This window comes from Balaenoptera acutorostrata, chromosome 1 (genome assembly GCF_949987535.1).
Source record: "Balaenoptera acutorostrata chromosome 1, mBalAcu1.1, whole genome shotgun sequence".
Taxonomy (NCBI): domain Eukaryota; kingdom Metazoa; phylum Chordata; class Mammalia; order Artiodactyla; family Balaenopteridae; genus Balaenoptera; species Balaenoptera acutorostrata.
Window position 1 is genome coordinate 60907914 of NC_080064.1, and position 18575 is coordinate 60926488.

The 18575-nt window shown below is 36.0% G+C and overlaps 1 protein-coding gene across 1 annotated transcript in view; it reads left to right on the plus strand.

Moving 5' to 3' along the window:
- LRRC7 (leucine rich repeat containing 7) overlaps positions 1–18575 on the plus strand; it is a 508378-nt gene that overhangs the window by 369963 nt on the left and 119840 nt on the right. Inside the window, exons 10-11 of the mRNA XM_057529769.1 lie at positions 5571–5715; positions 11290–11362. Of these exons, the coding sequence (XP_057385752.1) occupies positions 5571–5715; positions 11290–11362 (218 nt within the window). The remainder of the gene's footprint in view (positions 1–5570; positions 5716–11289; positions 11363–18575) is intronic.

An 18575-nucleotide genomic window follows, 5' to 3' on the forward strand; every position in this document is an offset into this window, starting at 1 on the left:
ACACACACCACCACCAACAACAACAACCACAAGGGTCTCTGGTGAAAGCCAACTCTAAACTCCTTGCATTGGGCTAAGAAGCCAGGGCAGCTGGTTGTGTAATAGTTCTTCAGCCACTGAGATTTAGATGTATATTCCCAAAGTCAAATTTATTCCTTCTTTGAAATAACATTTAAAGTTTTTTTAAATGATTGCAAAAGCAACAAGAACAGGAAGCTTATTCTCTTTTGAACAAGCATGGGACCACATAAAGAAGAAAATATGACAAAAGATTAGGGAAAAAATACTTTCTCCTCTCACCAAAGGAATACGTTTCTACTATCATAGCAAATGCAAAACAGAAAAGCATGCATGTTTTCTATTTATTGATTTATTCAAAAACTATTTACAAATATACCTCTATGAACTAGAAACCATGCTAATGTCAGGGTTACAAAAATAATATACTCAATGACCTTGAATATATTTGTTTGAGGGGCTCACATATAACATGAGAGACAAATCTGTATTCCACTACACATAGCAGAGACTGATTTGTATCATATTCAAGGTATGTACAAACCCTGGGGCAACAAGTAAGACAGTGATCAATCCCTTATGCAAATATTGAGGAATCAGAATGTATGTCTAGTTGGAAAAGTTTATACCTGCTTCTTCAATGTATTCATTTATTCAAAAACACTTACATAGCATTTATCATGGGCTAGGCACTATCTAGATATTTTACAAATGACTCACCAAATTCTCATAGGAACCCTGTGAAGCAGATTTATTACCAACCCCATGTTATAGATGAGGAAACTGAAACAGAAAGAGTAAGTAACTGGGCCAAGGTCACACAGCCAGTAAATGGTGGATCTGTAATTCATACCAGCTCCAGAGGCTTTTGTTCACTCTGATGCTCCAAAATTCTGTTGCTATAGAATCAATAGAAGGTATAAATGAGAATTAGGCTCATCTTACTTTTCACAGTTACTCCATTCCCAAAATCCAACCTTGGAAATCAACTCAGACCTCTAATTCCTTAGTTAGTATATTATTTAAATGGAAAAGTAGTGGTTAAATCTTCTGTAAAACAGTGCTGCCTAATTTTTTCTGCTTCAAAAGTAGATTTTTTATTATATACTGCCAAGTTTAAGTGGATTTCTCACTTTAGTTAGTACACTTGAATTCCACATTTTGTAATGCTCTTTGTGGGAATACCCCACACCTCCCTACCCTAAACAGGCATGGTTTTCTGAATGTCCAGTGCTGGCAATTAGTTGTTATGCAATTAACTAGAAATGCTTGACTTTGAAAGGCTAATCTTGAATGCAGTCTTCAGCCCATGTCTGTTAGTTTCACAGGATGATTAATCCTAAGTATTTAGTGTTATAAGACAGAGGTCCCCAACCCGAGCCGTGGACCGGTACCGGTCCGTGGCCTGTTAGGAAACAAGCCACACAGCAGGAGGTGAGCAGTGCGTGAGGGAGCGAAGCTTCATCTGTATTTACAGCCGCTCCCCATCACTCGCATTACCGCCTGAGCTCCGCCTCCTGTCAGATCAGCAGCGACATTAGATTCTCATAGGGGCACGAACCCTACTGTGAGCTGCGCATGCAAAGGATCTAGGTTGCATGCTCCTTATTAGAATCTAAGGCCTGATGATCTGAGGTGGAGCTGAGGCCGTGATGCTAGCTCTGGGGAACGTCTGCAAATACAGATTATCATTAGCAGAGCGGTTTGACTGCACAGAGATCATAATAAATCGATTGCTTGCAGACTCATATCAAAACCCTATCAGTGAGCGGCAAGTGAAAACAAGCTCAGGGCTCCCACTGATTCTGCATTACGGTGAGCTGTATAATTATTTCATTATATATTGCAATGTAATAATAATAGAAATAAAGTGCGCAATAAATGTAATGCTCTTGAATCATCCCAAAACCATCCCCCCGCCCCCGGCCCGGTCTGTGGAAAAATTGTCTTCCACGAAATCAATCCCTGGTGCCAAAAAGGTTGGGGACCGCTGTCATAAGACACAGGGAAAAAAGCAAGTTCCTTTTTATTTTTAGTTCATGTACCAAAATACATTAAGCTAATATACTTTTTAAATACTTTTGGAATCCTGGGCTTTCATTTTTCCACTGTTTTTCATAAATCAGAGAAGCAAATAGATAATGATCAAAAATTAGTTTGCTACATAGCTCTGTCTTGTGGCCATCACTCTAAGATCAATCAATCAAAATATGACTAAACAGCAAACTCCAATATCTTCTTTTGCTTGTGATGGCTTCCACATTTTATTTGTTGTCGACCACTCATCTGTAGGCCCCTCTATGTTCAGAGAGATGTTGGAGCAACATTCAGCATCCTCAAGAACTCTGAGACATTGGGCCTCAAAGGCCTTTATCACTCCAGGCTACTATTGCTTTTATAAGATGTTTGAGAGTAAGGGTTTAGAAAGACAAAAATAAACACCAAGTTGTTATTTTGCTTCCAAAAAAAAGATATTTAGAAACTTCACACCAAAATATTTATTGAGTTTGCTGGAGATAGCAATTCAGGAAGCTTCAAAGAGAAAAGAAATTTTTCTCATCGTAATGAAACAAAAAAAGAAATATACACACACATAGACACATAATCACATATATTATTCTTTCTATGCTCATCAGAAGAGATGAGCTAAGGTAACATAATAGTTCCTTGGGGTGGAGAGCTATAAGTAAAGTGACAGTATTTTTCCAAGGAACATATTTCTAGGCATGAGGAGAAACTCAGCCTCATGGCCTGACTCACCCAGAGTACCCAGTTCCGAGCCTAGCAACTATTCACCTGTTCTAAGACTGTGTTCACCCTCTGCCCACGTGGGGAACTGGAGGAGCAGGGCTAGAGATATGAGCTGCGTTAATTAAGGCGTCAGTCAGAAAGTGCTAATGTAATCGGTAGGCTTTGCAGTCTGAATTCCGATAAAAACCGAGTTTGCATTTTAGCTCCACCCCTTATTAATGGGGCAACTTTGGAATGTTACTTGTAGTATATCCTGTCATGCACCATCCTCCTGGGTGAACTCCCCAGCCTCTGGGCATGCTGCGTGCAGCTCTCCACCCTCTTCAGGAATTGCCTCAGCTGAGAGAACTTTCTCATGCAGTGTTACACCCCTATTCCAGGAGACCTGCATCCAATGATCAAATAAGACTCTGAAGGCCTGGTCCCTTCCCCCCTACTTCAATACTATTTGAAGGGTCAGCTGAGGAATTCCTCACAACTTCGTCACAGCCCACCTTCATCTGTCCAATCCTGCTTCCTTCCTTCCCTCTTTCTTTCCCCTGGTATTAATCCCAAGAATCTCTCTCATAAATTTCTCTTTGTCTCCAGCTCTCAGGGAAACCAGCGTGTGACATTACTTAACCTCTAAGCTTTAATGTGTGTCAAAGTGCAGATTCTGATTCAGTAGGTCTGGAGTGGGTCTGGATTCCACATTTCTGACAAACTCCCAGGTTGTACCAATGCTGCTGCTGTGTAAAACACGTTCTGAGCAGCAAGAATATAAAGTATTGTGTCAAGTAATATGTATAAAGTACTTAGCACAGTGCCAAGTGTGTGCTTGCGTAATAAATTTGTTTATGTAATATTTATGTGTTTATACTCTGTCAAATAAGTAGAGACAGTATAGTAAATTGTATACAGGTAGACCAACAAGCAGATGACCCATTGAACACAGATATATGTGGGAGATTTATTTGCAAATCATGCCCTTAAAGAAAAGGAAAATGAAGAATTTTATCTTGCTCTAATTCCCATAGTACATGTCCAAGCTAAACAGTCACTATTCACTCCCTGCCCAATGTATGACCTGATTCCTCCCCTGTCCTCAGTAATCAGTTACTAATCCAATCATTCCACATCTAAATTTTTCTCGAGCCATCCCCTCTTCATCCTCACTTCTGCTGCCTTAACTCAGGTCCCTTTCATCTCCTCAGCTAAACTGCTTCCAAATCCTTCTAATCCTTTCAGATCTACTCTAACCCCAGTCATGAATCTTCCCTTCACACTTCCCTGAAGTCATTATTTCAAAACACAAATCTGATTATGTCATTCACCATCTTAAAAGCTTTGAATAGCTCTCCTTGCCTATAAGATAGAGATCACGTAATCCTCACATGACAGGCAAGGCCGTTTAACAGCTGGCTTCTTATGATGCTTAATTTCATCACTGTATTCCGTGACGTTGAATCTCCCACTCTCCCTCAAACACACCACGCTTCCTCACACTTCTCTGTGCTGTTCTCTCTTCCCGGTACAGTTTCTCCTTTTCTTGACAGCAGTGCCTTCCAGGCAATTTGCATCCCTTTGTTTCTAGGGCATTCTCTACATGCTTTTTTTATTGTACATATCATAGGGTATTATAGTTATTTATTTGACAGTTTCCTTCACTGCTATAAGCACCTTAAAGACTTTATCTGTATCACGACAAGTCTCTTCCCTCACATAGCTGACTTATTCATGATTGTTCTCCAGTATATAACAAAAGCCCTGGTACATAGTAGATCCTCCAAAAGAACTTTCGAATGAACAAATTGATTCTGCATAGTAGGATGAAGCCCAAATCACGATTTAATACCTTTCTTATGCATTTGAAATTGTAAGAATCAGAATATCAGCATATGTTGTTTAGGTGGCAACTTTTTTCCTTTCTTTTCCTTCCTTCCTTTTTCTTTCTTTCTTTCTTCCTTCCTTCCTTTCTTCATTTGTTTGTTTGTTTCTTTCTTTCTTTCAATTTACTTAATTCTACAGCAACTTTGAGATTATTGCTGCTATCTTTTAACATATTATCTCTGTTGGGAGATATATTCACATATCATAAAATTCACCCATTTAAAGTATACAGTTCAATGGTTTTCAAAATACTCACATAATTGAACAGGCATCACCACAATCTAATTTTGAACATTTCCATCACCACTGAAAGAAACATTAGCAGTTACTCCCTTCCTCTTGACCTTCCAGCCTCTAGCAATCCTTATCTACTTTCTGATTCCATAGATTTGCCTATTCTGGACAATTCATATAAATGGACTCATACAATAGGTGGTCTTTCGTGACTGGCATCTTTCACTGCATGTTTCAAGGTTCATCCATTTTGTAGCATGTATCACTACTTTATTGCTTTTTATTGCTAAATAATACTGCAGCTTATGGATATACCACATTTTGTTTAACTATTCATCATTTGATGGACATTGGGTTGTTTCCACTTTTTGCCTGTTGTGAATAACACTGCTTTGAACATTTATGTTTCTTTGTGGACATATATTTCATTCTTGAGTATGTACCTAGGGATTTCTGGGTCATATGGAAACTCTATGTTTAATATTTTGAGGAATGGCCAAACTGTTTTCCAAAGTGGCTGTATAACTTTACATTCCTCCTAGAAATGTATGAGAGTTATGGTTTCTCCACATTCTCGCCAAAACTTGTTATTGTTGCATTTGCTTTTAAAATTAATTTATATTGTTGTGGTTTTTACAACTTTAAAATATTTCCTGAAAGTTTCTCAACTAACCCTGAGTTTATGCAATGTCATCAAGTCTATAGGGAAGTTAAAGACGTTGGTATACCTGGATATGTCAAAAAACAGAATAGAAACGGTTGACATGGACATTTCTGGATGTGAAGCCCTGGAGGACCTCTTATTGTCATCCAATATGTTGCAACAGTTGCCTGACTCTATAGGTGAGAACGTAATATTTCATCATGAATGTTTATGTCAAATATAGTGTTTTCTATAGTTTGTTCACAGATGTAGGGTATATACTCTTAGCATGATATTAATAAATTAGCATGATCATTATTCAAGGTGATAAAATATTTTACCAATATCTTAAAATGAAATGGTAACTGTAGTTGTCAAACTCAAGAAGAACCTCCTGTTAAAATGATCTTACTAAATTGATATATTTTAAATAATTTTAGATCTCCTAAGTTGTAAAATGTTATTATAAGGAGTATATATCTTAGATTTAAGTACTTTGATAAACATGTATGTCTCCTTTTATTACTATAGAATTTCAGTAGCTTCTATCCACGGTGTGGCTATATTCTATTTTTAATATTATTGTAACATCACTGTAATTAGGAATAACACAATAAATGTGAAATATCTTCATATTTCTATTATTCAAAAAAGACATCTCACCTTTATATTTAAGATTCATGAGGCCAGATATTTTGTCTGTTAGTATATATTAACCACTCAATCTATTTTTGTCATAAATTTTTCTCTGAGTAAAATAATGAAAGAATCTAATTTAAATATGAGTAAACCTTTTGTATGTATATCTTATTATCATTATTTATGAGAGGAAACAGCTAGGAGAGTAATCATCAAACTACTTAACTTTGGAATGTAGTTTTTAACACTCTGAATTAGATGTATCATATATTCTGGAACTTATTAATGCTTCTGAAAATTGAGTCACAACCTAGGTAGCCTGATTGAAGGGAAGCTAGAAGACAAAACAGTTCCCCAAATTTTTCTTCAATATTTTATTGCTTCCATTTTCACTGTTCTTTCAGGCTAATAGAGAATATCAGTTTTAGCAGAACAGGCTGGCTTTTCTTTCTTTGTAGATTTGATGACTTTTTTATTTATATAATTATATTTTTTTATAACAGTGTTTCTCCAACTTACTCCACCCTAAGACTTATCTGAGAGCTTTATTAAACAGTTCCACATTTCCAGGCTCTCTCTGTGAAAATTCTGATTCAATAAATGTGTAATAAGCCCTCTGTTCTGTATTCTTGTTAAATATCCTAGATGAAACTTATGACCAGATAAGCTTAGAAAATACTATTTAGTGTTGTAGAAGGTAAGGAAATATAATAGTTTAAAAGGGCATCCTCTAGTCAAGATGATAGAGATGGTCATCTGGTCAAGATAACCATCTGGTCAAAATACATATCTTACTCTCCTACTCAATCACCACTCCATACCTCTTCAAAGACACAATGAGAATGGAAAAACTATATTAGAAAAACATATTTTTGTTCATTACTGCCTCCTCTGTACAAAGAATTATGCCTGGTGTATGGTAAGTGCTCCTTAAGTATTTAGTAAATAAAATAATTTTGCCCTGCTTAAGAAGAATGAACATATACCCGGATTTGAGACATAATGGAAACACAGAAATGACCCCAGGCCTGACTGATGGGCTTCAGACCACAAACAGAAGTGGCAGCCATAAATTGTTCCTGCAGTAAAAAAAAAAAAAAAAAAAAAAGACCTTAAGCATACCAGGAGGATACAGACTTACAGGGACTGAGGCAGGGAAGGAACCCTTTTCTGCAAAGAGAGACTTGAAAAAACCTGCAAATAATATGTAGAGCTAGGGTGGAAGGAGAGAACAGATACAGATTCACTGCTGAAAATTACGGCACGTCACAAGCTGGTTTGGACTGAATCTGCAACATCCACATCAAATGAGAGTACCATGTTGCTAATATAAGACCTGGTTCTGAACTCCAGAAACTTGGGGGTCAGGTGGAGGTAACCATAAAAGTGCCAGACAGGGAGGGGTGAGCATAGGTAAGGAAAAAATATTCACCCTCACAAATGGGCATGAAAACAAAAATTTTAAAGGAAAACTAATGTTACAACAACCAAAAACTCAAACAATAGGAAAATTTACCCCAAGGGAAACCAAAATTATCAAGCAATGTAAAAAAAATTTTTAAGTATGTGCAGATCCTCAAATAGATAAAAGGAAGAATAACATTTGTAAAAATAAAAATAACGTATAAAACAAAAACAGGAGCTATGACTAAGAAAAGGTGGTTATAAAAAAGAACCAATTAGAAATTCTGGAAATGAAAATGTCACATAGTGAAATAAAAGATGATATGATTATTTGTTTAAAATATCTTCCATTAAGAAAGCCGACTAGGGAATTAGCCTTCTGGTCTGGGGAAAGCAGCATGTATAGATGATAGAAAATATCAGATTAGATCCTGGGATGATAAAACAGACCAGCACAGGCAGGTGGTATTACATATTTAACATCTTCACTTAGAATCTGAGTGGTTCTCAAATTAAGAAAGTAACTTGTTAGTAGCTTACTCCTGGAACTATCTTTGGACCCTATTGACCTTTTAGGGAAAATTGCATTTAAACATCTGCAGAGTTGCCAGAGTACCTGATTATACACGTAGAATGGCTGACTTTCCTCTAAGAATTTCCTTCTTGGTCAAGAGAAATACCTGGGAACTCTGTTCAAAGGTCCTAAAATAATTTGTTGATTCTGATTGGATGGTAAATTGCATCTTTTCTTCTTTATTTGAGCATGGATCGTCTATTGAACTACCAATATTTAAAAGAATAAAAGACAAGAAACGTCACAGTATTAATAAAGGGAAATAGCAACTAAAATAAAATCTTTGCTTCCTTTACACCTATTTTAATTCTGCAGTTGTGGGGTATTTGAATGGAGTGATATATTCAACAATGAACCCTGTATGCTGAGTCCCTTTCCTTGTGCTGGTTCCAGGGAAAATGAAGGGGACTCTTTACATTTTCTAGATAGAGCTTTAATAATCAGCTTCTTTGGATAGCAGAGAAACTCAATAAAGGAGAATATAATTTTTTTACTTTCCAAAATAACTTATCTTATTCACTTAGTGGTTAAAGACACAGATTTTGTAGTCAAGCTACCCGAGTTCAAAGTCTGGCTTTTCTACCTTATTAACTGTGTGACTTTACACAAGCTACTTAATCTCTCTGTGCCTCAGTTTTATCACCTTTTAAGTGGGGAAGTAATAGTACCTGCATCAGGGGATTATTTTGAGAAATAAATGAATTAATATAAGTAAAATTGCTTAGAACAGTACCTGGCACATAGTAAATGTTCAATCAATGTTAGGTACTATAATAATATAATAATTATTATAATCTTAGATATGATGAGTGCACAGCCATTTGGCTTTCAAAATTCTGTTATCTAGGGTAAATGTCATGTAAATATTAGCTGTTTTTGATATTAATGTTTAATACATTTCTTCTTATTATATATTTATATATAAGTAGCTAAAATCATAGCAAAAAAAGCCTCCTTTTTCTTTCTCTTCAGTATATCTGAGTTGGGAATATAGGATAAAGAGGTGGGGAATTGAGGAAGAAATAGGATAAAGTACCTTTGGTTCCTGAGGGTAGAAGAGAGTCCAAGCAGATATGATATAGCTATTTATCTGCAAGAGGAAGTCATGAGCAACAGAGCTGAGGCTGATGGCCCATTTCCACTCCGAGGACAACCAGATTCCTACAGAAACTCCAGAATGTATCCAAAGAGCACACCCTTGGATGGAATATGTGAGTGACAAAGTAGCCACACCACAAATGAGTGAAGTTCCCTTAAGTCCACAGACATGGAACTAAGAAGGGAGCCCTAACTCACTTCAACCTTTAAAGCTATAGAAGCTTCTGTCAATTGTCAGAGCCACTACTCCATTCTTCAAAAAAAATCTGTTGCATCAATCTTTTGGCCTTAATCCCTATCCTGCCTCGAAATTTTCTCACCACTACTTCAGACCTAGGAACTGTGATTCTCTTAAAGACTGCTTGGCAACCTGGTTTCATGTTTGCAGAGCCATCTGTAACCCAGCCCAAAATTTCTCGCGACTCAATCAAGTGATGTTGAGACTGTCAGCCCTCCTCCGGCTCCACTGGTGGGCAGGGGCAGTAGTTTGATCAGGGCTACAGCTCATAAAAAAGCTGTAATTCATAGCCCCCCGTTGTCTTTTCACAATTGATGAACAAGCTCAGGAGTTCTTTTATATTTCCAAGGTCTATAGTTTTTTACACATGCACCAGAGAAGCTAAAGTGATTCAGTCACCCTTTGAGCATAGATGAATATGGCAGTGGGTATTCAAATTTCAGAGATAAATTACCCCAGTGAGAATTGTCTTCTTTCTCAGGTGCTACTGTTTTCAGCCATGTATCCTAACAGCACAAGCTGATGTATTAATCTCCAAATATTGTAGGTATTTTCTCACAGCAGTCTGATAGTGATAACATTTCTCTCCACTAGAGCAGAAATTCTGAGTGCTTCTGCGGAATACGTAACTGAGCATACTGAAACTTAAAGTGCAACAATGGCTTTATTTCAGACTTCTTGTGACTTATTTTTTGCCTTTAAGGTATGCTCAAAATACTTGAGGTGGGTAGGCATGAGCTATAGCAGTGCTTCTGAGAGCATGTTCGCAAAACACCACTATACAAGATACTCTGTGCACACACACAAGTTGTCCAATAACTTTAGTGTCACCCTGTTACATTAGCATATTAAAAAGTCCTAGAAAAACTTCATTAAATAAATCTGGTTGATTTTGTTTAATTTAGCATTTCCCAAACGCATTCAACCATGGAACCTGCTATATCCATCAGAACAAGTTTTCTGCAAAACAAGTCGTCTATAGCATATATCTATAGTTCCAATGTAAAACAAAAATTAGCCACTGTTAATGCTTTGTCTTGGATTTTAGCTATTTAAGCCATATTGATACTATGGGCTCTGTTACGGCTGGGTAAAGGAAGCTGTTCTTCAATTACTCTGTGGTTTTTAATGTGCTCATTAAAACCCTGGGAGTAGGAGTAGATCAAGCAGTAAGGGTATGGAGGGCATAAATCAGACAGTGAAATATAAATAGTTGGAACTTCAATTCTTGACCAGTTCTACTTGATAGATTAAAAACTACAAGTTTTTGTGCTTACTGCTGATCCAAGTCAAGGATTTATGGTAACAGAAAGGGTATGAAGTCCTATGTTGTAATTTTCCAAGTCGATAATTATAACCAATACACTGCAGTACTTCAGTACCCATTTGTTGATTATTAGGCTTAATTCAGATTTGTTTTCAATTTGTATCACAACAGGAATGTTAGTTATTAGTGCTTATGAGTTAATTAAATACCGAACACAGCTGGCTTGAAAAGTTTCATCTGGTCCATTTGCTGCATAATAGAAAAGGGAAATGTGGAAACTGGAATAGAAAAGGGAAACTTTGTAACTGGAAAGTTAAAACTAGACACACAAATATCAGTTTGTAGGTTGATATAAGCAGAGTGCAGCCAATTAGCATGACAAACCCTCATCACCCAATCAAGTGATGTTGAGACTGTCAGCCCTTCTCCGGCTCCACTGGTGGGCAGGGGCAGTAGTTTGATCAGGGCTACAGCTCATAAAAAGCGATTCCTTTTATATTGTATTTTCTGTCAGAAATCTATTCTTCTATATTAATACACCTTCTCTGTTTTAGGTTTGTTGAAAAAACTAACTACTCTAAAAGTAGATGACAATCAACTTACAATGCTACCCAATACAATCGGAAAGTAAGTGACAAAGTTTCATACCAATCTCTCTAAAGCCAGAAACAAAAGAATATATTGAGTTTTCTACTTTCACACATTTTCTGCTAGAGATATCAATAATTTTGTTCATATGTAAACTCATTTTAGACCGCATTTTATTTAGTTATATATTTGTATATAATTTATCTTAATTTAGTTTTATATTTAGATGCTGCATTGACACCCAACTATATATTGATAATATCATAAGAAATACTTAACCATCACTCTTTCATAAGCAAAGTGATTACCCAGACCTTCAATTATACCATTGCCTGTAATTTTCCAGATACTATTAATTTGATGTTTTTGACTGAGTAGCAGCTCTAAATTCACTTATGTCTTACAAAATCAAATCAATTTTTATAAGATCTGCATTATGTATATGTCACCATTACACTGTTAGTAAAATTTGATATTTGTGGAAACTTAATGTATTTTTAGACTTTAAGGAGATAAGCATCTGTTTCAGCTTGCATTTTAAAAAGCTTCAAGGTGGAAGGCCATCATTGCCTTTTAAGGACAAAATATATTCCATTTATTTGAGAGCGATTTATTTCTAATTTTATGTTGCCATTAATGTTTGATTTACAGCTCTTTAAGGAACATATATATGTTACTATCAGTGTTTCACTGAAATTCTTTTGTTTACAACTTGTGTAAAGTGAGAAATCAATAAGCTGTCTTTATTCTAACATTATGTAAGGCCATTTTATAGGAATCTTGCCCCACATTTCATGTGAAGCATTATATAAATCCATAATTTAACAGATTTGGGTGTACTTGGGGTGGTGGGGAGAAAGCCTAGCTTTTTTAAAAAAAACAGATTTATTAGCTATAATTGATGTACAATAAACTGCATATATTTAAAGTCTACAATTTGATGTTTTGACATTCATATAAAGCCATGGAGGGAAGTGTTAAAGAAATGGACTATATGACTGTATTTTATTACAATAAAAAAAGGCAGAATAAAAAAACAGGAGGAAGTATATGAGAAATCTCTACCTCCTGCTCAGTTTTGCTGTGAACCTAAAACAGCTATAAAAGTAAAGTCTATTTTAAAAAGAGGAAGAATGACTGACAAACTGTGGTTACTCAGACTTGAGTATTTGGTAGAATTTTGTCAAAAATGAACAAAGTGAGCTTGTCACTTCAAGGGAAACAACTGACAGAATTTGTTGCCAACAGTGAAATTTGAGCTATCAAGTAAAAATTAGAATTTTGGAAAATTTGTATCTGCCACTGTGAGTTTGACAGCTTCCCAATATTTAAAGCCTTTTCTGATAACACTGGTGTGATATCACTGGTGTAATAATGAATGTGATTTGTTGATATTGTAATATGAAATGTGTCAACATTTGGAAAATCTGTTCAACTCAGTGAAGCCACACTTTCCAAATGACCAATGCATGAGCTACAAAATCACACATGAGAAATAGACCCATTCAAAGTGCAAAAAGGTTAGTTGATTTTAATGTATTGGTATGAAAAGTAAGAAAAGTTCATTGATGTATTTCAGATTCTACATTGCAATTACTGTATCCCCTAAAAAGACTGCCACTTGTTGAGTTTGGGTGTAGTATCAAAGAATAATCACAATTATCCAAAAAGACCATGAAAATACTCCTCCCTTTTCCAACTACCTATCTGTGTGAGTTTGGACTTTTTTATATATAACTTAATCAAAACAACATACCACAACAAATTGAATACAAAGCAGATATGAGAATCCAGTTGCCTTCTATTAAGCTAAACATTGAAGAGATTCACAAAAATAAAAATGTCACTCTTCTCACTAAAGGTTTTTGTTTTGGAAAGTATACTTACTTTTATAAAAATGTGTTACATACATTAACATGTCATGGGTTTATTATTGTTATTTAAGAATGAATAATAAATAATTATTTTTAAATGCCCCTTTTAATTTATAATATTGTAGATACCAATAGATATAAACCATATTAAAAACAGTACTTTAGGATTATCAGTGATTTTTAAGAGTGTAAAGAGGTCCTAAAATGAAAAAGTTTGAAGATTTCAGTTCTATAATACATCATGTCTTGGATGGTAAAATTGTGACAGCCATTGTCTAACATGTTCTCACTTCAAGGTAGCACTTGTGGCAAAAAATAAACTAAATTTCTAAAATTTTATAGTATACCTTAATAAACAATCTGTATGAAGTAAAAATAATAATAATGATATAATGGCTTTGCTTTCTTTAGGGAATTCAGAACTGATAGATCAGAGATTTAGTTCAAGGCTAGAGATAAAATTTGATTAGAATCCCATTTAATGGCACCCAGATCACACACAGAAAGTGTTCTGGAAGTAGTGAATTAGTCTTTATTTTATTATGAGACATTCTACCTAGAACTCTGCGCACCAAAATGTTCAGATCAGCTGCAGTGACCAAAAATATTCTCATTCTGCACATCAAATGTTTCAATAGGTTAGACTTATCTTTGGTAATTTTCAATAGTCCAACTAGTAAAAATTGCTGAAAGAATTCATTTTTCAACATCTTTCACAGTTGAAATGGATTCCATGACTTTTGTGCCAAATGACTTGCAAAATTGGTTATTTTTGTTGTTGAATCTTAAGTTGTGCCTAGGAGTTCCAGCCACTCTAATAATTGAATGTGCAATGAAAATAGTAACAAACAACTTTTTGTGTGTGTTCGTATTGTGCCAGATACCGTGTTTGGTGCTTTACATGTATTCTTATTTAAAGGCCCCATCAACACTATTCAATGTGTATTATTATCTCCCCATCAACAGATGCAGAAACAGAGGCTGAGAGAAGTTATCAGATTTCAAAGCTAAGCTGTTAATTGACCTATGATGCTTCTTTTTTTAAAATTTAATTTAATTAATTTATTTATTATACAGCAGGTTCTTATTAGTTATCTATTTTATACATATTAGTATATACATGTCAATCCCAATCTCCCAATTCATCCCACCACCACCATGCCCCATCCCCGCTTTCCCCCCTTGGTGTCCATACATTTGTTCTCTACATCTGCGTCTTTATTTCTGCCTTGCAAACTGGTTCATGTGTACCATTTTTCTAGATTCCAGATATATGCGTTAATATACGGTATTTGTTTTTCTCTTTCTGACTTACTTCACTCTGTATGACAGTCTCTAGGTCCATCCACGTCTCTATAAATGACCCAATTTCGTTCTTTTTTATGGCTGAGTAATATTCCATTGTATATTTCTACCACATCTTCTTTATCCATTCGTCTGTCGATGGGCATTTAGGTTACTTCCATGACCTAGCTATTGTAAATACTGCTGCAATGAACACTGGGGTGCATGTGTCTTTTTGAATTATGGTTTTCTCAGAGTATATGCCCAGTAGTGGGATTGCTGGGTCCTATGATGCTTCTTAATATATGTTATAGTTGAGTCACACATTTTGTAATATTAGGTCATTTAAGAGCCCCATTGCTCTAAAGGCAAAAGATCTCCCATTAAAAGGGAAACCGTACGCTAAACCTACTCTCTCTTAGCTTCGTAGTTTTGGAGAAAAGCAATAAAATCTCAAAAATTTGAATGGATATTTTAAAAATCATTCCATCATAGAGTATGGTCAATGAGAAAGACCGCTAACTAGAATCAGAAAGTCTAAGTAACTATGCAAAGCTGGGTAAATCCCTTCTTTCCTATGGGCCTCAAACTCCTAAGGAATAATGCAAGGAGCACTGGCTTTGGAGTCAAATAGCATGGGTGTGAACCCTGGCTACGCCACTTACTGTGTGAACTTGGACAAATTATTTAAACTCTCAGTGGCTTAGTTTCTTCATTTGTAATTTCCACCTATGTCTAAATTCTAATTCTTTGATCCAGATGTTTAGTTTATATGATATCAATACCCTAGATTGTAAATTCCAGTAGTCTACTTACTAGACTGCTATAATAACAAGAAAATAAGCATTCTAGGTATCTGAATGCTAAAAACTGTGCTCCCCTCTATTCGCTAAGCATGGAAGGATACACAAGAAACTGGAAACGTACATGGTTTTGGGGAGGAGAATTTGGGGGCTGGGCAGTAGAGTAAATAGGGAGACTTGCTTTTATTGTATACCTTTTGTACTTTTTGAATTTCGTATCATGTAATGTTATTCGAGTCAAAAAATTAAAAACAAAGTGTGTGCGCGCACGCACACACACACACACACACACACACACACACACACCCTTCATTGGATAAAACCCAAATATCTTCACACTAATATTCAAGCTTTTCCATAGTCTAGTCTAGACTGGTGGTTCTCAACACGTGGTCCCCTGATCAGCAGCATCAGCTTCAACTGGGAACTTGTTCGAAGTGCAAATTCTCGGAGACAATCCCAGGTTTACTGAATCAGAAGCTCTGGGCATTGGACCAGCAATCTGTGTATTATTAACAAGCCCTTCCAGGGATTCTGACGCATGCTAAAGTTTAAGAACCACTAACTGGATTCAGCTTACTTATACAGCTATCAGATAACTGTCTTCTCGAACCCTATTCCATTGTGCCTGCATCAGAATTACCTGCGATGCTGGTTTAAAATGAAGCTCCCTTAGAGAAGTTTACCGAAGCAGTTGGTTGCTTTGGCTTTGGAGCCAGACCTTCTGGGTCAGAAACCTGGCTCTTCGATGTGCTATTGGGTAGAGCCTTAGATTCCTCCTCAGTAAAATGGAAATCATAGTAATAATGCCTACCTCATAAGAATGTTGTGAGGATTAAATGTGTTAATACATGGAAAGTGCTCACACATTTAATAAGTGTTTTATAAAAATGAAGTCCAATAAGGTAAAGAGTTATTGACTTAAATCAAATTGGGGGTATTTGGATTCAAAAATATGCTTACTTGTTTTTACGACTTAATTCTTTTCCCTCTGTCCACCCAGACCACTGCAGCTTCCTCCTTTAAATTAAAAGCTCGATACACCTACTAACTAAACCAGCATTTCCTAAATTATATTCCTCAAAATAATCATTACTTGAGATTTTAATAGGTATGACATAAAGATAAGTTTCATGGACAAATAAGTTTTGTGAACTCTTTATACAAGTTAGGGAACACTCTACCGTGATATTTTTCCATTTCTTATATAAGTCTCTTATTTATCTTTTTTTTTAACATCTTTATTGGAGTATAATTGCTTTACAATGGTGTCTTAGTTTCTGCTTTGAAGCAAAGTGAATCAGCTATACGTATACATATATCCCCATATATCCTCCCTCTTGCGTCTCCCTCCCATCCTCCCTATCCCACCCCCTAGGTGGTCAAAAAGCATCGAGCTGGTCTCCCTGTGCTATGCAGCTGCTTCCCACTAGCTATCTAGTTTACATTTGGTAGTGTATATATGTCTATGCCACTCTCTTACTTTGTCCCGGCTTACCCTTCCCCCTCTCTGTGTCCTCAAGTCCATTCTCTACGTCTGCGTCTTTATTCCTGTCCTGCCCCTAGGTTGTTCATAACCATTTATTTTATTTTATTTTTTTAGATTCCATATATGTGTGTTAGCATATGGTATTTGTTTTTCTCTTTCTGACTTACTTCATTCTGTATGATAGACTCTAGGTCCATCCACCTCACTGCAAATAATTCAATTTCGTTTCTTTTTATGGCTGAGTAATATTCCATTGTATATATGTGCCACATCTTCTTTATCCATTCATCTGTTGATGGACATTTAGGTTGCTTCCATGTCCTGGCTATTGTAAATAGAGCTGCAATGAATATTGTGGTACATGACTCTTTTTGAATTATGGTTTTCTCTGGGTATATGCCCAGTAGTGGGAGTGCTGGGTTGTATGGTAGTTCTATTTTTACTTTTTTAAGGAACCTCCATACTGTTCTCCATAGTGGCTGTATCAATTTATATTCCCACCACCAGTGCAAGAGGGTTCCCTTTTCTCCACACCCTCTCCAGCATTTATTGTTTGTAGATTTTTTGATGACAGCCATTCTGACTGGTGTGAAGTGATACCTCATTGTAGTTTTGATTTGCATTTCTCTAATGATTAATGATGTTGAGCATTCTTTCACGTGTTTGTTGGCAATCTGTATATCTTCTTTGGAGAAATGTTGATTTAGGTCTTCTGCCTATTTTTGGATTGGGTTGTTTGTTTTTTTGATATTGAGGTGCATGAGCTGCTTGTGTATTTTGGAGATTAATCCTTTGTCAGTTGCTTCATTTGCAAATATTTTCTCCCATTCTGAGGGTTGTCTTTTCATCTTGTTTATGGTTTCCTTTGCTGTGCAAAAGCTTTTAAGTTTCATTAGGTCCCATTTGTTTATTTTTGCTTTTATTTTCATTTCTCTAGGAGGTGGGTCAAAAAGGATCTTGCTGTGATTTATGTCATAGAGTGTTCTGCCTATGTTTTCCTCTAAGAGTTTTATATTGTCTGGCCTTACGTTTAGGTCTTTAATCCATTTTGAGTTTATTTTCATGTATGGTGTTAGGGAGTGTTCTAATTTCATTCTTTTCCATGTAGCTGTCCAGTTTTCCCAGCACCACTTATTGAAGAGGCTGTCTTTTGTCCATTGTATATTCTTGCCTCGTTTATCACAAATAAGGTGACCATATGTGCATGGGTTTATCTCTGGGCTTTCTATCCTATTCCACTGATCTATATTTCTGTATTTGTTCCAGTACCATACTGTCTTGATTACTGTAGCTTTGGAGTATAGTCTGAAGTCCAGGAGCTTGATTCCTCCAGCTCTGTTTTTCTTTCTCAAGATTGCTTTGGCTATGCGGGGTCTTTTGTCTTTCCATACAAATTGTGAAATTTTTTATTCTAGTTCTGTGAAAAATGCCATTGGTAGTTTGATAGGGATTTCATTGATTCTGTAGATTGCTTTGTGTAGTATAGTCATTTTCACAGTGTTGAATCTTCCAATCCAAGAACATGGTATATCTCTCCATCTGTGTGTGTGTGTTTTAATGTTACTCTTGACATATTTGCAAGTACTTTATTTAAGAATGTGTGGTCCCAGGACCAGGAGCTTCTACATCACCCACTAGCTTGTTTCAGATGCAGAATCTGGGCCCCACCCCAAATCACTGAATCTGAATCTGCATTTTAGCGAGTTCTGCTGGTGATTCATATACATGCTAAAGTTTTGGAAGCAGTGCTTTAAGGTACTTTATACTTCCTTTGCAGCTTGTTTTCACTTTTAATGTGTACT